This window comes from Budorcas taxicolor, chromosome 10 (assembly GCF_023091745.1).
Source record: "Budorcas taxicolor isolate Tak-1 chromosome 10, Takin1.1, whole genome shotgun sequence".
Classification (NCBI taxonomy): Eukaryota; Metazoa; Chordata; class Mammalia; order Artiodactyla; family Bovidae; genus Budorcas; species Budorcas taxicolor.
Genome location: NC_068919.1, coordinates 28,524,126 through 28,548,778, shown reverse-complemented (window position 1 = coordinate 28,548,778; position 24,653 = coordinate 28,524,126). Strand labels below are relative to the sequence as shown.

General features: G+C 42.6%; 1 protein-coding gene across 1 annotated transcript in view; it reads left to right on the top strand.

Moving 5' to 3' along the window:
* The window catches only part of LOC128054398 (rho GTPase-activating protein 11A-like), a 78,346-nt gene that overhangs the window by 47,509 nt on the left and 6,184 nt on the right, over positions 1–24,653 (top strand). The window contains exons 11-13 of the mRNA XM_052647030.1: positions 13,293–13,442; positions 17,790–17,899; positions 24,487–24,540. Of these exons, the coding sequence (XP_052502990.1) occupies positions 13,293–13,442; positions 17,790–17,899; positions 24,487–24,540 (314 nt within the window). The remainder of the gene's footprint in view (positions 1–13,292; positions 13,443–17,789; positions 17,900–24,486; positions 24,541–24,653) is intronic.

Here is a 24,653-nt window from a genome sequence, read left to right as displayed (position 1 = left end):
CCAATATCCTCACCTAATACCCATCCCTACCCCAATTTTGTGTTGTTGTTATTGTTCAGTTGCTAAGTCATCTCCAACTCTGCAACCCCATGGACTGCAGCACCCCAGGCTTCCCTGTCCTTCACTATTTCCCAGAGTTTGCTCAAACTCATGTCCATTGTGTCGATGATGTCATCCAATCATCTCATCCTTTTTCACCCCCTTCTTCTCCTGGCCTCAATCTTTCCCAGCATCAGGGTTTTTACCACTGAGTCAGCTCTTTGCATCAGGTGGCCAACATATTATAGCATCAGTCTTTCCAGTGAATATTCAGGGTTGATTTCCTTTAGGACTGACTGATTTGATCTCTTTGCAGTCCAAGGGATTCTTCAAGAGTCTTCAAGAGAACAATTTGAAAGCATCAGATCTTCAGTGCTCAGCCTTCTTTATGGTCCAGCTCTCAAATCCATACATGATTCCTAGAAAAATCATAGCTTTGATTGTATGGACCTTTGTCAGCAAAGTGATGTCTCTGCTTTGTAATACACTGTCTAGATTTGTCATAGCTTATCTTCCAAGGAGCAAGTATCTTAATTTACCATCTGCTGTGATTTTTGAATCCTGAGAAAATAAAATCTGTCACTATTTCCACTTTTGCTCCATCTATTTGCCATGAAGTGATGGGACCAGTTTTGTTCATATGTCCCATTATTTTTTCAACATTAGTTGATACCTTAACTCAAGCTCCACTACCTCCCAGTCAAGTCACATAATTCCAGCAAGAATCACAGACTACAGGTTTTAAATGACCCCAAATTGGCTCTAACCTCAGTACAAAAACATACCTGGTCTCCATACAAATTGCCAAATAGAGACTTCATTTCAGGCAGCAAATAAATTTACATGAAGGGACTGGAAATGCTACAATGTAAATTACCTGTTACAACAATTTTTTCAAAACCCACAAAATTCACAGCTATCCTGAAAATGCCTCATTTTCAAATTAATGCATTTTACTTTAATTTGGGGTTTGAGGTGTACGTGTTAGGAAGGGGCGGGGCTTGTGGCGGCTGCAGGCAAACAAGTTAAATTCAAAGAATAGAATTTGAACTTTTGCAAATGAGTAAACAGCCAAAACAAACACCGCTTTGGAAAAAAAATACACATTTTCTCCTTTTGAAAAGCAAGCAATGCCTAAGCAAAATACCTTAAAAGTGAACTAAAAAGCTTTTCTAAAATAAACAACTCTGCTTGTGATCCTAAATTGGGACCATATGGACATGTGAAAGCTACAAACGCACTACATTTCGACTCCGAGTTTCTGCCTTCACTGTTTGCGTGCCTCCGAGTAGATGCTGATAATGTTGCCTTTGGTCCCAAAGGAACCTGAGATTCTTAGATCCTAGGATGAGCGAGCAAGCAAAAGAAGAAAGAAAAGGAATGAAAACAAATGCCTTTCAAGACAAAATATCTGAACAGTGAGTTCTATTTTTGCTTCCTTGCCAGCAGGCGCGACTCAACTCAAATCTCTTCGGCACATATAGGATGATGCCAGCGAAATGGGTTGCATTTACCAGGGATGCTGGCTACGTGGGGAAGACCCTGTTGAGGAACCAGGCTCACACTCAGAACATTAGGATAGCTTTAGCAAGCCGCCTGGACTAGCCTCCTGCCCTGGGGCAAATCAATGAATAAGCCAATTCAGCATAGATAGAATCATTCCTTTGTTTTTCTCAATTACCAAATGTTGTGTGCTTTGGGGTCACTTGTCATGAGTTTAGAGAATGTGAATATTGCAACATAAGCCCTCACCATTCTAAACAGCTTAAACTGAATTCCGTTACTAGGGAGGAGAATTGAAGACATAGCATCCATCGCTAATTGTACATGATTAGAGGCTATTTTCTCATTCTAGGGTGCGTCTTTCTTTTCTCCCACAGTGCTCATGGTCTGTTCCATGAAGCTGGCACTTATATTAGGTGTGTATTTATGTGGACATGTTTTGTTTCCTGTAACTGGATAGCAAATCCTTGAGAAAGAGATGATGCCGCCTGGTTGGGGAGGGGGTGGTGTGCTTGCCTTGAAAACAATGAGTGAAATGAGTTCAAGCGTTAATTTTTAGTTTTAAGTGAACAAGGATGTACTACTGTTAATAAAGAGTTCAGCTGTTTTTGAGCCCTTGTTCCTAACTGCCCCCGGTACAGAACTGTGGGCATCAGAATGAAAAATATGTAAGACTGTGAATCTGGGCTCTGTTAATTGTGCTATTAGGAAATATTGATTGGATAATGGAAGGAGTTTACATTTATTGAGTGCTCATTACATTCCAGGCACTTAGTTATGCATTTTGTATCTTATGCCCAAGTTAAAAAGGGTTTGGGATATCATCAGATGCCTGACAACATGTGGATTTGAACCTGAACAAAGGGAAGCTATAAAGTTTCTTAATAAAAGAGGTGCTTTCTTTCTGTGCATGTGTGCCTGGTCGCTCTGCTGCTGCTGCTGCTGCTGCTGCTGCGGCTAAGTCGCTTCAGTCGTGCCCGACTCTGTGCGACCCCATAGATGGCAGCCCACCAGGCTCCCCCGTCCCTGGGATTCTCCAGGCAAGAACACTGGAGTGGGTTGCCATTTCCTTCTCCAACGCATGAAAGTGAAAAGTGAAAATGAAGTCACTCAATCGTGTCCGACTCTTAGTGACCCCATGGACTACAGTCTACCAAGGCTCCTCCGTCCATGGCATTTTCCAGGCGAGAGTACTGGAGTGGGGTGCCATAGCCTTCTCTGGTCTAGTCACTCAGTCGTGTCCGACTCTTTGAGACCCCATGGACTGTAACCCACCAGTCCCCTCTGATTATGGGGTCTTTCAGGTAAGAATACTGGAAGGGGCGGTCATTTCCTTCTCCAGGGGATCTTTCCAACCCAGGGACTGAACGTGCATCGCCTCTGTCTCCTGCATTGTAGGCGTATTCTTTACCCAGGCTTGTCTGTGGATCCTCAGTAAATGAAAATCAGTTGCTTTTCACAACTACATTTGAACTTTAGGACTCTCATTTCTCACCAGGAATCAAGGCAAAAAAGGCTTTTTAATGCACAGAGTTAATTTTGAGAATGGATATGTACAGAAACTACTTTTTAAAAAAATTTATTGAAGTATAAATAAATACAGGAAATATTATAAATCAATATTGTATTAATTTTTGTACAGCAAAGTGATTCAGTTATGCATATAAATATATTTTATTTTCCATATTCTTTTCCATTTTGGTTTTCTCATAGGATATTGGGTACAGTTCCCTGTGGTATACAGTAGGATCTTGTTGTTTATCCTTCCTATATGTAATAGCTTGCATCTGCTAACCCCAGACTCCCAGTTCTTCTCTCCCCTACTGCTCTCCCCCTTGGAAACCACAAGTCTCTTCTCCATGCCTCTATGTGAGTCTGCAGAAACTACTCTTAATCGTTTTCATTCTTCCTTTGAGCCCACTGAAATTACTGGGTTTGAAGGAAGAAGAAACAAAGGTTAGACATTAAAAATTTTTTAAATCCCACCCCTTAAGTTGGCCATTTCTTTCAGGTGTTTTTCCCTCATTAATAAGGGCTAAGTTGTTTCTTTCCAGCCCTTTCTCCTTTCTTCTACTCTTTGCTCCAGTTCAGACAATCATGTGCATTGAAACTGCCTGAATGCTGTGCTGAGAAACCCAGGCATGACTGTATAGGAGGTGACAGATTACAGGCATTCTCATTTTATTGCGCTGCACAAATGATGCAGGGTTTTGTTTTGCCTTTTTTTTAAAAAACAAAACAAAACAAATTGAAGGTTTGTAGCAACACTGCATTGAACAAGCCGATCAGTACCGTTTTACCAACAGCATTTGTTCTTTTCTTGTCTCTGTCACATTTTGGTGACTGTCACACTGAAAGGGAAAGTGAAAGTCGCTTAGTCGTGTCCGACTCTATAGTCCATGGGATTCTCCAGGCCAGAATACTGGAGTGGGTAGCCTTTCCCTTCTCCAGGGGATCTTCCCAACCCAGGGATCAAACCCAGGTCTCCTCCATTGCAGGTGGATTCTCTACCAGCTGAGCCACAAGGAAAGCCCAAGAATACTGGATTCACACTACTAGAAGCTTTTTCATTATCATATTTGTTACAGTGATCTTGTGACCACTATGACTTTCTGAAGGCTCTGATGATGGTTGGCATTTTCTAATAAAAATGTGTCTTTTTTTTTTTCAAATGTGCCCTGATACCAGTTTTTTTTTTTTTTTAATTTTGTATTGGAGTATAGCTGGCTAACAATGTTGTGATAGTTTCAGGTACACAGCAGAGAAGCTCCGTGATACATAGTAAGAATGTATGTATCTTCTTAATGAAGGTATGTACATAGTTTTTTTAGACATAATGCTTTGCACACCTAATAGACTACAGTACGGCGTGAGCATCACTTTTATATGCACTGGGAAACCAAAACATTTGTGTGACTGGCTTCATTGTGATATTTACTTGATGGCAGTGGTCTGGAACCAAGCCCGCCACATCCCCAAGGCCTGCCTAGCGTCCTCCAAGCTGAGGAGTGATGGCTCTTTTTGTAAAACTGTGTGTGTTTCCAGGTTGTGAGGTAAACACCACAAACCTCCGGGCCAGCCAGCCCTTCCTCATTAAGGCCCCCTGTGTCCCCTCACGTCCAGCCGGTGCTGCCCCGTCACAAGGTCCACACCTGCTCTGCGGCCTCAGAAACCACTCTCAGGCGCCCTGCCTGCCCCACTTCGCCTTCCTCCTCAGCCCCGGGGGGGAGAATGCCCAGGTGGCTCAGCGGTAAAGAATCCACCTGCCAGTGCAGGAGAGGTGGGTTCCATCCCTGGGTGGGGAAGATCCCCTGGAGGAGGAAGCGGCAACCCACTTCAGTATTCTTGCCTGGGAAGTGCCATGGACAGAGGAGCCTGGCGGGCCACCAGCCGCAGGGTTGCAAAGAGTCCGACACGACTGGGCGCGCACACCTCAGAAACGTCAGCCAGGGCCTTTGTTGTCTCGCCACTTTCTTTCCTCTTTCTCTGCTGCCCCCTCCTTTGCACCTTTGAAGGGAGAAACAAAGGAGGGCTACACTCATTGGAATCACCTATCTGACTGCTTCGGTCTCCCAGACTGTGAACAAAAGGAAAGCTGGTCATCGCTTTATAAATGATGTATGGAGACACGCGGAGGAATGAAGGCCCGGACCGCAGTGTATTTTTAGCGTCTGCTGTTTGTGGTAACATAAGTGAAAACTGCTGGATGCCTTCCCTTCAGCTGAATGGCTGGTATTCAGGCGAGTGTGCCCGCTGCCTGCCAGACTCTCCTCACGGAACTCCCTCTTTATGAGGTGGGTGACTGGCTCCTTGGCACCAGGCTGCCCCACCACAATTCTCCTTTATTGCCCAGTCGCATGGCTCCCCAGGGGCCCCAGCATGGGGCTGCGGGTGAGACAGCTGGCCACGAGCTTGTCAGGGTGTTACCAGATTGCAAGGCAGAGTCTGCAGGGCAGGGGCTGTGTCTGGATGCTCTAAAACTTCTGGCATGAGGCTGGAACTCAGACACGCAGGAACCACGATGGTGAGGCCCATGGCGGGCACCCCATCTCAGAGTCATCCTGCTGGTGTCTGGCTCGAGTAGGATGTCGACCCCCACTGGTTGCTGACACTCTGGAGCCTCAGAGTGAGATAGAAAATATGAGAGAGGCCTCTTATGCCGACAGGTCATTCTACCAACGATTGCTCTTGAGCTAATCTTTGGAAAGGGTCCGGATGGGCTGTCTGAGGCCCCATGGGGCCAGTGGAAACAGCCCTGGGATCCCAGGCTGCAAATAGCACTGACTGGCTGAGCAGCTTTAGGCAAGTAAAGGTCGCCCAGGACTCACTTGCTCACAGTTATGAGTAGTAACTCTTGTCCTACTGACCTCACTAAAAATTTTTAATAAAGATATTAAAATAGTCTAAAACAATTGAAACCATAATGTTACAAAAAGGCAGGGGAGTGGTGCAGTCTCTTCTATTTTCTTCATTTCTGACCAACCTTAACTTCTACCAAAACCATCCCCCTCTGACCCCAGCTCTTGCATCACAGGGTGACCCATGGGGCTCCGCTTATTCCCTGAGAGGACATTGCTTATTCTATGAGAACGTACCTTCATGCTTCATGAGCGAGGTCTTTGCTTTCAGTCCCTGCAGGATTAGTTTGAATGAAGAAAGGTGCAGTGGGCTCCTTTCCTTGTGAAATGTGTGAGAGTGCCTCTATAATTAGAATAAAACTGTCTGTAAAGGGACTTCAGCTAGCTATAGTTCCTTTATCTGAAACCTTAAGTGACTTTCAAAAAGCCTCTCAGTGGCCACACTGAATGTCACAAACTCCATGAACCTAGATGGTCATGCCAATGTTCTCAGTGCTAATTTACTCTTAGTTTGCATCTAACTTGAGTAAGTCTGGCTGTCTCCCTTTCTAGCCCTTGATACTGAATGCATGGGTAACGGAGCAATAGCATCAACATCACCTGGGGGCTTGTTGGAAATGCAGTGGCAGGTCCACCCCTCATTTGTTGATCAGAGTCTACATTTTGACAGGATCCTCAAGTTATGCATACGTGTGTGGTAAAGCCAATTAGAAGACAAGACTTGCAGGCCCTAGACCTACTATTTATTTATGCACTGCACTTTATTATGAAAAGGATTGAGGATGACTAGGATTAATAGTTTACAAAGAAGGAGAAGACAAAGAACTTTAAAAGCTCTAGCAGCTGGGACCACTTATTACAGTTGTATTGCTGTATACATTTTAATGCTCTGAGAACACACTGCTGCAGCATTGTAGAGTCACGGGTATTGCCAATAATAGTCCCAAAGTATCAAGAAGAGGTAAGGACATATTCCGAAGCTGCTGTTTATAGAAGCGAAAGGGCTTAACATTTATTTGGCAAAAATGAAATATTTTCTGTCTATTCTAGAGACATTTGTGGAGTGATACAGCCATGATGGAAACAGATAAATAAAGCATCATCACCGGATAGAGTTAATTGCCTGAAATAATTTAAAAGCTGTAGTGAAAGATCCCATGTTTAACCAATGGCATTATTTTCCCAAATAAAGGGACCTCTAGATTTTGGAAACTTCATGTGAAATGGAGCAGAACCCCCATGGTCCCTCCCACTACCCCACCCCCACCATGACCTCTGCCTGCCTTTTGTCTGTGGAAAACTTTAGTCAAGGGATAAGTTTAATCAGAGAAATGAGAACTTGCAGAAACAAAGGCAAACCGTCAACGGAGACCAAATAATAATAATGTAGTCATTCAGCATAGCCAAGGACCTTTATTTCTTTCTCAAGGGCTGTAGATAATATTCTGAGCCATATCCTGTGAGCTGTCTTATAGATACTACAACATCAGGTGGAGAAGTTAGCTACGTGATGACCAGACTGTACCCAGGACATGAGCTGCCACAATTCTAGGAACTGTCCTCAAAGAGACGGGAACAAATGGACCCTGGAACTAAAGGTTCACTGTCCTTGAAGCAATCGAGATGACACTGGTCAAAGCACCGAAGACCAATTTGAAGACGACTGTCAGATCAGAGAAGACTGTGCTGTTTCTGCATGTAGCCCCCTCCTTCTGTCTGTAAAAGCTCTTGCCCCACTAGTTGCCAGTTAGTGGGGAGTCGGCCTTTGGACAGATGTCCGCCCCCACCCCCAACCCTGGTTGCCAGCATCTAAAGTGAAGCAAACTTCCTTTTCTACCAACGTGGCATGTTTATCGGCTTTGGGGCAGTGAGCAGCCAGATCCCCCTCACCTCTCGGTAGTGCATGGACACTTGACTCCTCTCTCCCTTCTGCACTGTTTGAGATTTCTCTTATTTCTGCTCATGTTGTGACTGCTCCACCCCAATCTGTGTCACCGCTCCCCTGAGTCTCAGCAGTAGTGTGTTATTAAGCCTTCTTAACTTCCCTCCGGTCTACGTTTGTACAGTGGCCTTCAGAAAGATGCTTGAGTACACTGGATCTGGAGTAGAGGGCTGAGATTTTTTAAAATTCCGTAAGTGATTCTGATGTGCACCCTTGGTGGGAAAGAGGGTTTTAAACTATTGATAAATCAATGCTCTACACAACATCCAATTATTATGTCACTCTTCTTCCTATAAAGCTTTGGTTGCTGTTTGTTATTCTATCAGTTCATAATTTTCTGCCTGGTATTAGCTGTCTCCCCTTCTATTTAGCTCTTCCCTTCCAAGCAGTGCTCATCATTGATGCTCAAATATTCCTTGCTCTCACCTACCTCTGTGCCCTACGTGTGGCTTTTCCTTCACCACCAATAAGGACGGATCCTGCCTTTCCTGCTTCAACTCAAATGTCACCTCTTCCATGGAAGCTTTCCTGGAAGGTTCCCTATTTCCTGAATTTCCACATCATTTAGAATACCATAATGAATTATATCAAGGAGTGTACCTTATCATGTACCACTGGCTTGTTGTTTGGGTGCTGAACAACCAACTAGAATGAAGAACTAAGTAGGGAGCAGGAATCCTGTCTTTCACATTTGTATTTTCTATGGCACAGAGCATAATCATTGGTACGTTGCTTCTTGCAGGCAATCCTTCACGTTGTAGATCTAGGTTAGATATTGCTTCTCTGCATACCTGTGACATCTCACTGTAACCCTGTCACATCATAACTCTGCATCTTAAATGTATTTCCTTTCTTTTTATTGAGGTATAGTTAATTTACAATATTGTGTTAGTTTCAAGTGTACAGCAAAGTGACTCAGTTATATATATATATTCACACATACTTTTTCAGATTCCTTTCTATTATAGGTTACTGCAAAATATTGAGTATGGTTTCTTGTGTTATAGAGTAGGTCCTTGTGGTTTACCTATCTTACATATTGTAGTGTGTATGTGTTAATCTGAAATTCCCAATTTTTCTCTCCCCTCCTCCTGCTCTCCCTTTTGGTAACTATTAGTTTGTTTTCCATGTGTGTGAGTCTATTTCTGTTTTGTAAATAAGTTCACTTGTATCATTAATTATGTATTTCATTATGTATCCCTTAAAAAACTGTAAACTCTGTAAGAGCAGGAGTCATATTTACTTGGTTCATCATTGACCCTCTAGTCCATGTCTTGATGGTCATATATACTCAAGAAATATTTTTTAAGCTGACTGAATAATAATTTTAAAATATGTTTCGTTTTTAGAGACAAATGGACCAGACAGCATCCTTGGCATCCTAACAGTTTGAATGACTTGGTTTCAGGTGCAAAATAGAGCAGCATAATCTAAACACTATACTGAACCGGTTAACTAGCATTTGATTGTATACTAAAGTATATAATTTTCTAGTTATTTTCCATATGTGGTTAGTTTCATTGGCTGGCTTCCCTGATGGCTCAGGTGGTAAAGAATCTGCCTGCGAGATGTGGGAGACCTGGGTTTGATCCCTGGGTTGGGAAGATTTCTTGGACAAGGGAATGGCAACCAACTCTAGTATTCTTGCCTAGAGAATTCCATGGACAGAGGAGCCTGGCAGGCTATAGTCCGTGGGGTCACAAAGAGTCAGACATGGCTGAACAACTAACACTTTCACTTTCTTATCTATAAAATTCAAGCTCTTGGAGAACAAAGGATAGCATTAAAATTTTTTTTTATTTTGTACTGTGGTATAGTCAATTAACAATGTTGTGATAGTTCCAGTTGAACAGCAAAGGGACTCAGCCATACAGATATATGTATCCCTTCTTCCCTAAACTCCCCTCTACCCATCCAGGTGCAAAAGATAGAATTTTTTTTTTTTTAATGTCCATCTAACTCCCATAGTTCCTCAGTGAGTATCTTTTGATTTGATGTAATTAAATGTAGTTTTAAAAGAGCCTGTGTTATATCTGCCTGGTGCTAAACATCTGTTGCTTCCTAACAAGTGTGCCATTCATTCTAATGGCACTGGTGCACAGAGGTAAACAGAGCCTTGGCAGGCCTTCCATAAAGGAAACTGTGTTTGCTTCTTTCATTAATTGCTAGTGGAGCATTAAGACATGCATCTCCCTGAAGCCAAGTTGGATAATTCCTGGCACTTAAGCCTAGGGTGCTTTCAAAAGTTGAGACATGTATTGACACACCAGAAGGCATGCCCTATAGCAATCACCAAGGTGGCTCTAATGCCAAGATGGTATAAAGCCTCAGATATATCAATACCAAGCATACAAGTCTGTCTCTCTAAACTTTTGTGGGTCTTGGGTTAACGTGAGATAATAACTGTGAATTTCTAGAATGTCTCTGAAGGCAGGCACCTCAGTATAAATTGGAAAAATCTTCAGAGAGATACAGAAAGTTTCAAAATAAAATGATCAAAGGTTCACCAAACAAAACAACAGAATGAAAGTGGCAATGCTAATAGCAGAAATATGTGTCAAGATATGATTTGTCAATTGTTATTAATTTTGCCAGTTAATGACGATTAAAATGAAGAATTTATACTCTTGGACATAGCAATTAGTATAGCATCAAAATGCTAAAGCAAAAACAATGAGAAATAAAAGATACTGACAGACACTTACTGGTAGTAATAGATTTCAACACAGCCATAAGATTGTGATAGATAAAATATGAATAAGGACATAAAAGAATGTGATTAATAATGTTGAATAATTGGCTATATTTAGATATTTATGGGTTATATAAAAATACATCTTAAATACTCACATGGAAAATTTATAAAAATAATACCTTTCTTTAAAAATCCAGAAATTTTGTGCACTACTCATTCAGTGAGCTATAATGTAAATGTAAACAAAAAAACCCCAGTTATTTTATGGTATCCATATTTGGAAGCTAGAGGAATTTGGAATTAGAGGTACAATTATCCTTTTAAGAATTAAGACTCTGCTTTTCCACTGCAGGGGGCCTGGGTTTGACCCCTGGTTGGGGAACTAAGATACCACAGGCCATGCTATGTGGTCAAAACAAAAAAACAAACCAAAAGAATAAGTGTTAATCAAGCACAATAAATTAAGACAGAAAGATGCAATGTGACTTCAAAGAGACAATGGTATTCCCAGGACATTGGGAGCTAGCCATGATCCTACTAAATATATTAATATTTCCAAAGGAGAAATAGGTGTTGATCTAAATGGGAGCTGATTCAACCAACAAAGAGGGAGAAAAACAAGTATCAGAGGTTTATGCCTTGGCACAACTTGTCCAGGGGAAAAGGGAGACTCACCTAGCTCGACTTAAGTTACATAATGTGACCATTCTTCCTGTGAAGGTGGAAGTATGGTTACTTTATGCTGTGCTGTGGTTAGTCGCTTTAGTCGTGTCTGACTCTTTGTGACCCCCAGAAACTGCAACCTGCCAGGCTACCCTGTCCATGGGGATTCTCCAGGCAAGAATGCTGGAGTGGGTTGCATGCCCTCCTCCAGGGGATCTTTCCAACCCAGGGTTCAATGTATCTTGCAGTTTGTGTAATTCCCTTCCTCTACTTTCATTCAACCCCTTGCCACCCCCATTCCCCTCTGGCAACTACTAGTTTGCTCTCTGTATCTGAATCTGTTTCTTTTTTTTTTTTTCCATTTGTTTTGTTTTTGAGATTTCATATATAGGTGAGAGCATATAGTATTTCACTTAGTTTAATACCCTCCAGGTCCGTCCATGTTGTCATATGGCTGTGTAATATTCCACTGACTGACATTCTCTCTCTCTCTCTATGTATATATATATACACACACATATACACATACATCTCCTTTATCCATTCATCTGTTAATTCATTCAGTTGCTTTCATATCCTGGCTATTGTAAATAATGTGGCAATGAATATTGGACTGCATATATCTTTTTGAATTAGTGTTTTAATTTTCTTCGGATAAATACCCAGGAGTTGAATTGCTTGATCACATGGCAGTTCTGTTTTTCATTTTTTCAGGAACCTCAACAGTGTTTTCACAATGGCTGTACCAAAGAGTTAATTTTAAAAATAGAACACTGAAATATCTAAGTATTGATAGTACTTTTGTGAAGGGCCAATAGTTTTGTAAGTTTAGAAGATGAGAGGAGATCGTGAAGGATAACAACAACAAACCTACTTAAGTTTTAAAAACTTATGTTAGCAAACTATTACAAATATAATATCCAGAAGTCAGTCAGACAACATGGAAAGTGTTTGCAGGAAATGTAATGCCCCAAGACTTGATACCTTTATTATGTAAAATGTTCTTGAAAGTTGATAAGAGAAACACTAAAATTCCAAGAGCATAAACAGACAACTCACAGAAAAGAAATTAAATCGGGTAAATAAACATGGAAAAAAATCAACTGAGCTAGAAATCAAAGACACTCAAAATGAAACAGTACTTTTTCTAAAAGCCTTTAAAATTAGCAAAGAAAACATAAAACTTTATTTTTGTAAAATCCAATACTGGTTAAGATGTATAAATATAGAATTCTCAGATTTTGTTGATATTTTATAAATTGGTACCTCCTTTCTGGAAAACAGTTTGGCAATATAATATAAAGAGCCATAAAAATATTTATAGCATTTGACCCAGTAATTTGACTTCTGGGAATCTTTCCTGAGGAAAACTAATCCAAAATATGGAAAAAATTAAATGCCTAAAAGCAAATTGGGAAACACTAAACATCCCACAATGGGAGAATGATTAATATGTTGTGGTAGAATCACTGGATTGAAGACTACATGGACATTTATAATCATGGGGATAGAGACCGTGCAGCCACATGCTTTAATAGTAAATGAAAAAGGAACAAATGCATAGAAAGAGATGCACAGGGAAGAAAAGATTGAAATAAATGCACCCAATTTTAAGTGGTTGATCTAGAATGGGAGAAGGTCAAATATTTTTTTCTTCATCCCCTTTTATTGGTAATTGGTTGTCATTCAGCCTGTTCTTCTATCTGGATGCCAGTTGCACCCTTTTCTCTTCCCTGAGCCCCGTGCCAAACTTGCAAAGCCCAGCCCTTCAGTGCCACTCAAGCTCCAACTTGTCCAAAAGCCCTCCCATCCTATCAGCCTAATGAAACCCTCCCTTTCCTCTGTTCCAAGCACTGTATTTTAACATGTCCAGCATAGCATATACATGGTGTGCCCTGAGTGGAAATGATATTTGTGCAGTTTGTGCCTGTTTTCACAATGAAAATTTTAACCCCCTAAGGGCCGGAACTATTGTATTTCCTTTTCTCTCTCCAGAGCATAGAACACAGTACTTTGCTTGTGTGGTGTGCCTGAATAGTGGTTGAAATGAATGGCATTGCCCTGAAATGATCTACTTTTGATTTCCTGGCAGGTGGAGCTCATGAAGGTCTGCAACACTTGGGTCCCTTTGGCAACATCCCAAACATCGTAGCAGAGTTGACCGGTGACAACATTCCTAAGGACTTCAGTGAGGACCAGGGCTACCCAGACCCTCCAAACCCCTGTCCCATTGGAAAAACAGGTAGTGGGCATTAGTGGGCATGCTCCTGGGTTCCCATGAAAGGTAGGAGCTTTTGGAGGAAATTAAAAATGCTAACATTGGCTACATATGTTCAGAGAAATAGTATTTCTAGTCCCATGAGCCCCTATGTATTTATTTGTAGGTGGATTGGAAAGGGAGGTTGACTCTAGAACTCTTGGTGAGTTCTGGTGTTCAGATATACCTGCAGAGGACTCTCTTGCCAAGGCTTCATCTTCTCTCTCCCTCATTGGGAGTTGATGCTCTTTTCTGCATATGCTTCATTTTTTAATAAAAGAGAGGGTTTTCTCTTTTTTTGCCTCTTCTTTGATGCAGTTGCTGCCCACTTTGGAACTTGTTTCCTTTGTGGATGACCCATGTCCTTTTGTTTTCCTCACTTCTCTTGACAACTGACATTTCAACTATGTTGTAACCAGTGAGCATCTATCCTGAAATATTTCCTTGGGAGTTGGGAGGTGGCATGAGAGAGAGGGGACCCAGGAAAGTAAGTTGGTTAAGGAAGTAGGTTGAAACCTTCCTTGCTATTCATGTATTGCTCCCAACTTTCTACCCCCCAGTGCGAAAGAGGATGAACGGTGAGTGAGCTTCACTTATGCTGGACTTTGAGCAGCTTACTTTGCTGGTTCAGAGTAGTTTCTCTAGACAGAGGACTACCTGAATTCAAACCCCTGGTCAGGAGATGTGACCTCGAACAAGTGAATAAACTGCTTGCATCTCAGCTTCCTTATTTGCGAAATGGGGGTTATTGGGGAATTAAATGAAATTATCCATGTTAAGCACTTGGCACATCACCTCATGCAGAGTAAGGACTCATTAAATATCATCCAGACTGTAGATAGCTTTGCCACTAGTGAGCAACCAGAGTAGTCTTTTCCCTCCAGCCCAATAATAATAATGTTAGTATTTATTGGGCTTCCCTGATGGCTCAGATGGTAAAGAATCTACCTGCAGTGCAGGAGGCCCGGGTTCGATCCCTAGGTCAGGAAGATCCCTGGAGAAGGAAACAGCAGCCCACTCCAGTATTCTTGCCTGGAGAATTCCGTGGACAGAGGAACCTGGCGGGCTACGTGGGGTCGGAAACAGTCGGACACGACTGAATGACTAACACTACACTTAGTATTTATTATCCTTACTTTACATATAATGAACCTGAAGCTTCCGAAATAGCTTGGTCAAGGTTATTCATGTAACAAGTAGCTGAGCCAAGACTCAAACTTGGGTCTATCTGATTCAGGACCGTGGACCTACCCACTAAGACATGTTGCCTTGCTCTGAAAATTCTGACAGTGTTGGTACCTCAGCTTTTCTTAAACACAATACAGGCTCTCTTTGAAAGAGGTTCCTTCTGAAAGATAGCCCTTTTTTCATTTACGGTGAGGTCTCTGTTTCCCATGGGGGACAGAGCCTCCATCCTGGGATGGGACAACCAAAATAGTTGGATGTGGCCAAGCCAGTGTGGGGATGTTGGCCCAGGACTGTAGGAAAATCTAAATGACTGCACAGAACCAGTGATTCAGCCACATTTCACTTGCTTGTGAGGCTTTGGATGAGCAGGAAGAAAGACCAGTTTAAAGTCTGAAGAGTAACAGTCTCCGTGAGGATTTGGTTAAACTGATTCAATATCATATCGGACAATGGTTCTTAAAATGTAGTCCTGGCAGTATCAGTATTACCTAGAGACTTATTGGAAATGCAGATGTTCACCCCTATTCCAGAGCTATTGATTTAGAAACCCTGGGGGTAAAAAATAAAAAAGTAAAATGTTAGTTGCTTGCTGCTACTAAGTCACTTCAGTCATGTGCGACTCTGTGTGACCCCGTGAACTGTATGTAGCCCACCAGGCTCCTCTGTCCACTGAAATGGAAACCCTGGGGGTAGGATGCAGAAATCTGTATTCTAAGCTGCCTTCCTTGTGATTCTGGAGCATACTGAAGTCTGGAGACTGCTGTTAGAGGAGAATGGAGGGAGAGCCAGAGTTTGAGCCAACAGATTCGCTGTCTAGTCCTCATTACAGTGTGTCAGCTTACTTCCTTGGACCTTAGTTTCTTCATCTGTAAAATGAAGACATAGTCGGTGCCTTAAAAAACATTCAGTGTAGTCCTTGGTAATCCTTGAAACAAGTAATATGGAGATCTATGTGATCAAGCCCTAATCAGTAGCACTTAGGAGCTCTGAGATGGAGCAATCCTGGCTGGCTGATAGAGTTGGATAAAAACCCAGCTCCCAGGCCCTTTCTTGTCTGCCGTTATCTTCCCTTTCCCTCCCTGCCTTTTCATTAAGCTAGCATACTTCTCCCTCTTTGTTCTATCTATCATAATCTGCATTCTAGAAAAAAAAACTCACTTGCTAAATTTAGCCATTATTTGTTAGAAATTGCTTGAGACATGCCTCATTGAGAATCATGACACCACATAGTCCAGCCATCCAAGAATATCCTTCACTTCCCTCTCTAAGCCACACTCACCTCTGAATCATGGCTCACTCAGCCCGGTAGAGCAGCCAACAGAACTCACAGTCTGTCCTGGTCCTCAGGGATGTGAGTTCCAGGGAGCATTTTCGGCTCCAGACACCTTCGGTTCCCAGAGCCACGGGGCTCTATCTCTGCTCAGTTGGGGCCCACTCAGAGGTACCTGAGAAACGATTAGGAAGAGGTTGTGAAGCTGCCATGAGCAGATTGCCTGACCTCTTTTGCTTTGCTCTCCCTTTCCTCCATGTTAATGGCTCTAGATGAAGAAAGCAGATAACCAGCTCAGTGAGAAGTGGGGAGCCATGTTAGAGTCACATTAGGGTTTTTTCCAAATGCTAGTGCTTTCCTCACAAGCTTCCTGCTGCTAAGGGCTGAGAGACTGGACGCTGAAAGCTACTGGTAGGCGTTGGAGCGGTCTCAAGAGACCAGACTACGTGCCTGATTGTGTTGGACCTCTTTTAGCAGTGACCTTGACGCTTCACTCTCCCTTCGAAAGGAAGTCTCTTCCATTTCCCTAGTTAGTAGTAGTGTAGTTGCTAAGTCGTGTCCGACTCTTGCAACCCCGTGGACTGTAGCCTGCTAGGCTCCTCTGTCCATGGGATTCTCCAGGCAAGAACACTGGAGTGGGGTGCCGTTTTCTTTTCCCTAGTCCTGCCCAAACCACCTTCCCAACCTCCCCGCCCCCCACCACTTTTAACGCTGTTGTCTATAAAGCACATTAGAGACAGGAAACAAGACTCAGAGCACTGTGACTTGTAATGACGGGGCTTAGGTAAACGCAGCAGCCAGGAGGGATAACCTTTTTCTGTGTTTGAATGGAAGACATGCTTTATTTCAAAGAGCATTGATAATATGAACTGTCATTTAAAGAGAAATGGTGAGAAGGGAACTAAGACATAGAGGAAACCTATTATGTGCCAGATGCTCTATATGATCATCTCTGTTCCCCATAGCTACTCTGAAAGGTAAGGATTTGATTATTCTCATCTCATAGGTGAATAAATGGACTTAGGCTAAGTTAACTCTCCCAAGGAACTAAACCCATCTATCACTCATGAGCCAAGATTTCAACCCTGAGCTCGGGTCTGTCTTTCTGACTCCAGGCTTACCCAGTTACCACTACAACACACACCATCAAGTTCTGTCTAATAATTATTTTTCTTATATAATGGACTTTCTCCAAGAAGCCAAAATCATTTCTAAAGAGCCACCCAAGAGAAAACAGAGTAAGTCATGTGAAATGGAAGTATATCAGTAAAGGAAATAATTGCTGTTATGGCAGACAAAAAATAACACTGGCTTAACACAATAGAAGTTTATTTCTTATTTGTGTGAAGTCTTGCCAGAGGTGGGTGAGGGTGTTGTGGAGGTGGATGGTTCAGCAACCCAGACTGCCATCTTTCATCTTTGCACTTGACAGCCACAGTTGCCCTGGTCGGCAACATGTAGCAAGCAGACCAACAGATGCTGGGGGTGAGGGTGGGCCTGGGAGAGCAAGAGAGGGGGTCCTCCAGAGGGTTTTTATGGGCCAGGCTTGGAGGTGGAATACATCACTTCTGCCCACATTCCATCAGCACAAATCCAGGCATATGACTCCACCTGATTGCATAGCAAGGCTGGGAAATTAGCCATGTGCCGACGGGGAATGGGAAGTGGGTTTGGTGAGCAGCCAACCATTCTCTGACATGGGTAGGAGAGGAATGGGAATCTGGGATGAGCAAATCCCAGAAGGATATTGATTTAGAATGACTGATGTGAATACATTCTGACCTTTGGATGTCTAGTTGTTTTTAATAAATTAACTCTTAGAATAACAATAGATACTTGGCTGTTCCTCAAAAACCTTTTGTTGTTTGCAGTAGATGATGGATGTCTAGAAAACACCCCTGACACAGCAGAGTTCAGTCGAGAATTCCAGTTACACCAGCACCTTTTTGATCCAGAACATGACTATCCAGGCTTGGGCAAGTGGGTAAGTCCAATCTTAATTGCTAGTAAGTCGTATACTCTGGTACTCTGAAGGTACTGATGGCAGAGAGAAACAATATGGGTGGGGAGAGAGAAGGAAAATTGTTTAGACTCTGATTTTTTTTTTCCAAAAATCTCTAGTTGAGAGGGACTTTTAATTCCAAACCACACTCACCGCCTAGAGCACAATATACCAATCCATTTGAAGAGTCAGTGACCTGAACCAATCTCATCAGCTCTAATCTCAAGAGGGTTCTACTGTGGTCTGCTCCATAGGCTGTGTCATAACACGTCCGAAAATCTCATCAGTGTTTCATGCACCTCTTACAGGAAGTATATGAAATTCCTGTTTTGAAAAAAAAGGATACTAAGAAAATTTGCAGGTTTTTTCCCTAGACTGAGGGAGGTGATCTCTGCAGAACTAAGGGAAAACCATGCCAGAATCTGAGAAACAGACACGCAATTCTGCTTTATGGAAAAAGAAGAAAAATTCCAAAATATGTGGCAGTGAACTTGCCATCAATGGCAAGAACCTATAACTGCCAGTTAAGGAAATTGTTTATATGCACTTGGAAAGAGAAAGCATGACCATTTGGCATAGGTTTGCTAAAAACAAGTTTTGTCGATCTAATCGTATCCTTCCACTTGCCAGCATTATTCATTTACTTGCCAGCTTGATGAGGGAAATGAAGTGAGCATAGTGCGTTTGGACTTTAGCAAAGTATTTGATGAGCTCTTTCATGATATCCTGTTGGAAGAGGTGGAGAGATACAACCTAGGCAGGAAAACATCACCGAAAGGGAGCTTATTAGAGAGTCCATGTCGAGAGGGAGAGCAGTTTCACATGTATCCTATGTGTCTTAGCGATATCCCACTCCACATTTTTATAAATGTTTGTAATAAAAGCTATAGAGCATATGCTTATCAGATTCTCAAAGAAAGACACAGAGTTGGAAGGGAGAGCATTGAATGACAGAGTTGGGATTCAAGAAGATCCCAACTGGCTGGAATAATGAATCAAACAAGATCACAGTGGAATGGAGATAGACCTATTTTCCTGTGGTTTGGATGATGTAATCAAATGCAGAAGCCACGTGAGCAAAGTGGAAAACTACTAAGGAGGGTTAGTTCATGTATGCATAGGCGGCCAGTGCGCCTGTAGGAGGAGTGAGTGAATGAGGAATGAGCAGATACTCCTAACTGCCCAGGCCTATCTAAAGCTATAGGTCTCCATCACTGGCAGCCAACTTGCTACCTACTGGGAATACTGTGGTCTCAGAACTAAACTGTGGTCTCTCTTCATTTTTACATTGTTTTAGAGAGAGAGAGGTCCCTCCTCACTAATGACCACTTCCATTTTTCCCATCATCCAAGCACTGAGTTTGATTCCCTCTCCAGTCAACGTGCACATGTTTCCTGTCTTAAAATGACAAAGCAACAATGCCCTCTAAGTTAATTTTGCTCCCTCCAATATGCATTATTCTATTTCTCTTCTTTCTTATAAGCAGTGATGTTAGGGAGAATTTGCAGAGCCATCTGGAAGCCTACTAGCAGGGTTTAAACATGTTGAATTACATAGGTAACCATCTATAGGTTCTTGAATAGGAGGCTAAAATCATGAAAGTGTTCTATAAAAGTTATTCTGGTGGCATATGGAAGGAAGAGATATAGAGAGAAGAAACTAAAGGTGGGGGAAAAAAATGGAGATAATTCTACTTATGAAGGCTGTGAACACAGAGAATTTAAGTGAATCTCAGTAAAGCAATAAGAATCCAAGACATTTCAAAGGGAACTAGGGGACTGACTAGATTTGGTATATGGCATAAACATAGCATGAGAAGGTAAAAAGAGCTGTGTCAGGTTTGTAAGAAATGGATGGTATGAACGTTTCCTCTGAGGAAGTTTTTTTTTTTAAATAAAGGAAGAGGAGAGGGAAGTAGGAGTGAAAGAAAGGAGCAGAGGAAGAGTAGGAAAGAGCAGGTCATAGAGGAGCATTAGGAAGGAATCTACAAGAGATGGGCGGAAGTGCCACCTAACAGAAGCAAGGGCCTGGACAGAGCCTGCTGTGTTCCAGGCGCTTGCTGGGTGCTCGATATACAATAGTCATTGACATGCTATTGGTCTCAAGGAGCTAACCAACTTGGGATAAATTGCATGAAAATAAAATGAACCCACCTCAGCATGGCTCAGCTTCCTGATCAAGCTCTACCAGGTGCAGTTACTGGGGGAGATGGAAGAGAATAGGCAAGGAAGACCCAGGGCTGAGGACTCACATGGCCAATTGTACAGTAACCACTGAGGATGCCGAAGGTGCTAATCTGGAAATGAGGGGAAGGTGCGAGGGAAAAGTGCGAGGGGAAGAGGGAGACCAGTCTGAGTGAGGATGTGAGAGAGATGGAAACTTCCCTCTTGTCAACTTTCCTCCCCTCTTCTTGAAAATCTTTGCAGGTCTCTCTCATCGTGTGCCACTCCCAGCACTCCACTGTGAAGTCAGCTACCATCTCATTGTTTTTGCCTCTTTTCAATACTGATATCTTTCCTTGGAGTCACTGCCATTCACTGTCTACATTAGAGCTAAAGACTAGAAGTTTAGGACTATTACAGATCAATGACCAGGAACAATGTTTACACACCTTCCTCATCTGTAATTATGTGTCTGTTTAAACTTGTTTCCTTCATTTATTTTCTCATTACCACCTAGCAGTCAAGCATGAGTTCCACTTCATGTGGAAGTGTGAATTGAGTATGTCTTGGTTTTCTAAGCTGGGGTCCCCAAGCTTTCCTTAGCGTTCATAAAGAATGGTGGTCTCAAGTTCCACTGTCCTTTAAATTAGCAAAGGGATCATCTTTCACAAGAGAGCTACACACAAGATCCTGATTCCTTTTTTTTTGCTGGTAATGTTTCCCTGTGTTTGAGCTGAGCTGGAGCTCAGCTGAGTCTTGAGTAGTGATTCACATAAATATCAGCATCTGTCTAATTTCCTGCATTTCTCTCTCTTTGTTAATGCATCAAGATACATTTATTAAATGCACATCATATACCTTCCAGGCCCTGCATTAGGTGTTCAGTTCAGTCGCTCAGTCATGTCCGACACAAAGATGATAATAGCCATTGTATTTTATAAGACAGTAAATAGTCATATTTGTTGAGCACATACTGTGTGCCAGACAGTGCCAAATACTTTATGTGAATTATTTCATTCAATCTGCCCTTCCCTATCATGCTCATTTTACAGATGAGAAAATACAGGCTTAGAGACTTCCCTGGTGGCTCAGATGGTTAAGTGTCTGCCTACAATGCGGGAGACCCAGGTGCAATCCCTGGGTTGGGAAGATCTCCTGGAGAAGGAAATGGGCAACCCACTCCAGTATTCTTGCCTGGAAAATCCCATGGACAGAGGAGCCCGGTAGGCTACAGTCGATGGGGTTGCAAAGAGTCGGGCACGACTGAAGCGACTAAGCAAGGATGCATGAAGAGGGAGTTTAAAAGGTCTGCCCAGCCCCACGGAGCTGATCATTGACAGAACTGGGATTTGAACCAGAACATTGGACTCTAAGAGTTCCCTAAAAACTGGATAAATCTCTTTTCTTTCCATGGCTCAGCACTCACAGTGCGTCCTGTACAGTGGTTCTGTCGAGTCTTGTCTACAACTGGTTGTCTTTCAGACGATATGTCACCTGGAGCTGCCGTAGACAAAGGCTGGCTACCGTAGATGTCAGCCAAGCCCTCCTTCACACATCCGTTACTGAGTGTTACTCACTTAGGAAGAAGTTGTCTTGAAAAGCAAATGTTTCTCCTTTCCAAGTGCTTTTCACATCTTTTCACCAGCAGCTTGGGTGACTAGAGGCTCCTGCTTAACCGGATGCAGCTGTGCTGGGCCTTGAACCTGAGCCGTGGGAGAAATGAGACACAGGACCCTCTGCCTTCCTTTGTCTTTCATGCCCTTGTTGTGTCTGAAGAGTCAGATGCTCTTCACTTTGGGTTTCTCTCATGTTTCCATGTCATTAGTCATGAGCTATGCCTTTCTGATATGTTCTTCTTAGTATTCCCCTTGGGAAATGCCTGGAGCCAGTTTATCCCAGAATTGGTGGTGACTTGGGCAAGGTGGTGTCTGCCAGATTTCTCCAGTGTAAAGTTACTATTTTTCCCTTTGAAATTAATAATTAATCTGTGGGGATTTACTTCAAGACTGTATAAATATTCTGTCCCCATTAAACTTTCAACTAACAATTTTAGTATCCACTGATGGCACTCACCAGAATAATGATAACTATGGTAGTTTTAAAATGGTGATTTATTTAAAAATGTTACTATTCTTTCGGCATTTCTTGGTTGGCATTCTATTCTAAGCAAGAGTTTCCCCTGTTCCCCATTTTTTAAAAAACCTTTTTATCAGTATAGATTCATTGTTTCCTGTTATTATTTGTTTTGCTGTTCAAACTGTCCTAGATTTAGCCAGTGGGAGTCTCTGCAGGCTGGCTTTTCTTTCCTTTCCCCGTGTCTCATCACTTGTTGAGTACTTCCTTACTTTCTGGCCCAATTAGATATCCCAACTTCATTCATCCTTGTACTTTCCCTACCCTAGCTCTGGAATCAGACATTTCTCCAAGAAGCCTCCCTGGTTCCATTTAGGAATGGAATTTGAAACCAAGATCTAGGCAGTCTTCCAAAATCTTGATGGCACAATGGAAAGCCCTCTTTGTGAACTCAGACCTGCTGCTCACATGGAAAACAGGCTCACTGCTCCCCCTCCCCACCCTATCTACAGGGAATGGGTGTCAGGAGGGGGGCTGATCTCTTCTCATTGGCTTTGTGTACTTCTTTCACCCACAGGAGACCTGTCAATCCCTGCCTTCAAATCCATATAATAGCAGGGTTAATCAGGAATGCCAAGGTCACTGGCAGGCAGGGGTGGGAAAGCATCTGGCTCATCCTCACCTGCACTCTTAGGGAAATACAGGGACCATCTTTGAGAGGAAGGCTTGCAGTACCTTTCCTTTTCTCTTTGAATGAAGGCTCTTATGAGTATAACTCTGGCCTTCTAAAGGGGAGTAACTAAGATGCTACTGTTTTTACCCTGCTGGTTGCACAGTGGACCTCGACCATGGCTGACTGGCTGTCCCACCCCATGATACTAGCTCGAGGGTCCCTGTGCCCTCCCTCCCGCTCAGGCAACTGATCCCAGTGATGCGCAGAAGCCTCTCTCCTGGCCCCCTATCTCCCAACCCCTGTCCCCAGCTTTGGCATGAATTCCTAGGACTTTCTCTTTCACCAGGAATTGTTCCATCTACAGAAAGGTAAGCACAGACAGCAGGAATGAGCCTCACAGCAATACCCTCATTCCTCGAGTGAATGATCTGTACTTTTCTCCCTTCTGAGATGAAACTCATCAGTTCTCCAAGTAAGCGTGAGATTCAGGCTGCGGCCAGGACCGATCTTTGGAGCTGTGGAGGCTCCTTGACGCTCTGGCACGGCCTCCGTGCATAGTTGAGGTTGGGCAAGAGATACACATTGTAAATTGTGGGTGGAGTAGATTTTAATGAACATGAAAACTATGACCTCGTTCTTGGTATTTGTCATTTTCATTTCCAAATCTACCATGAAAAAAAAAAAAAAAGAACTTGATATCCAAACACCCCAGAAGATACAAGGGTTGTATAAACTTGTTCCTTACCAGAACTCTGTCATCTTCTTCTTTTAAAAAATCAATGTCAGGGTATTTTAGAGTAAGATGAATCACCTCTTTTATATATTATCTCCCTTCTGATGAAAGAAAAAACATTTTTTTTAAGTAAACAACTTGAGAAAGCCCCCAATTCCTCATTTCCCATTCTCTCTTCAGGTTAAGTGTCCTGTCTCTTATAATCCCAATAGAAGGGAAATATATTCAACATGCACATGACATTCTAGAGCTCATTTAAATCCACTATGTGTTTGGAATCCAGAAATATGTGGAAACACTTATACAAACTGTGGTAACAGAGCCTGTCCTGCACCCCTCTCAACAACATAGCTTTTCTTCTGCCAAGAAGATTTTTGGCAGTTTTTAAAAGGTTCACTCTATTAAAAATGTTATAGACCAAATGGTTTTCCGATTGTCTTGACTGGGGGCACTGACTCAAGCCACACGAGGAAGGGTTGCAGAAGTCGGATGTCTCATTTATTTACATAGAGGATTGTTGCTAATAGTCAGACACTCCTCTAGAGAACAGTTTATGTGTACAGCTCATAAAAAGGGAGTTAGACACTAAAGTAAAATAAGATAAAATTGTTTGTTTTAAACAAAGGCTGTTCAAAGTGAGGAGATGGGTCTCCAGTGCCCCTTGTGTGTTAGAATGTCGTATTTTCTGATTTATATGATTGTTGATGACATGGGTGTGCCTTGGGGCATCACAGAGAACTTTACTAAAAGCTGCACAACACCGGCTTTTCTCTTGTGGTCTATCTTTCTGACACGACACTCCTTTCATCTGGTTTTGTTTCTAAAATATGTGTATGCAAATATCCAGGGGGCCACACCAAGGATATAATAGCCATTGACCAAACGTGACCCATACTTCTGCATTTGTTTTCTTTTCTCTCAACTCCAGAACAAGAAGCTCCTTTATGAGAAGATGAAGGAAGGACAGAGACGCAAGCGGAGGGTAACGTCTGACTGGCTGTGAGGCTGGGGGATGTCTAGGGCTTTCTGAGTGGGGCAGTTGACAGGCTGTTTCCCTCGGGTGGTAACAGAAAGTAGCAGAGTCCTTTCATGTAC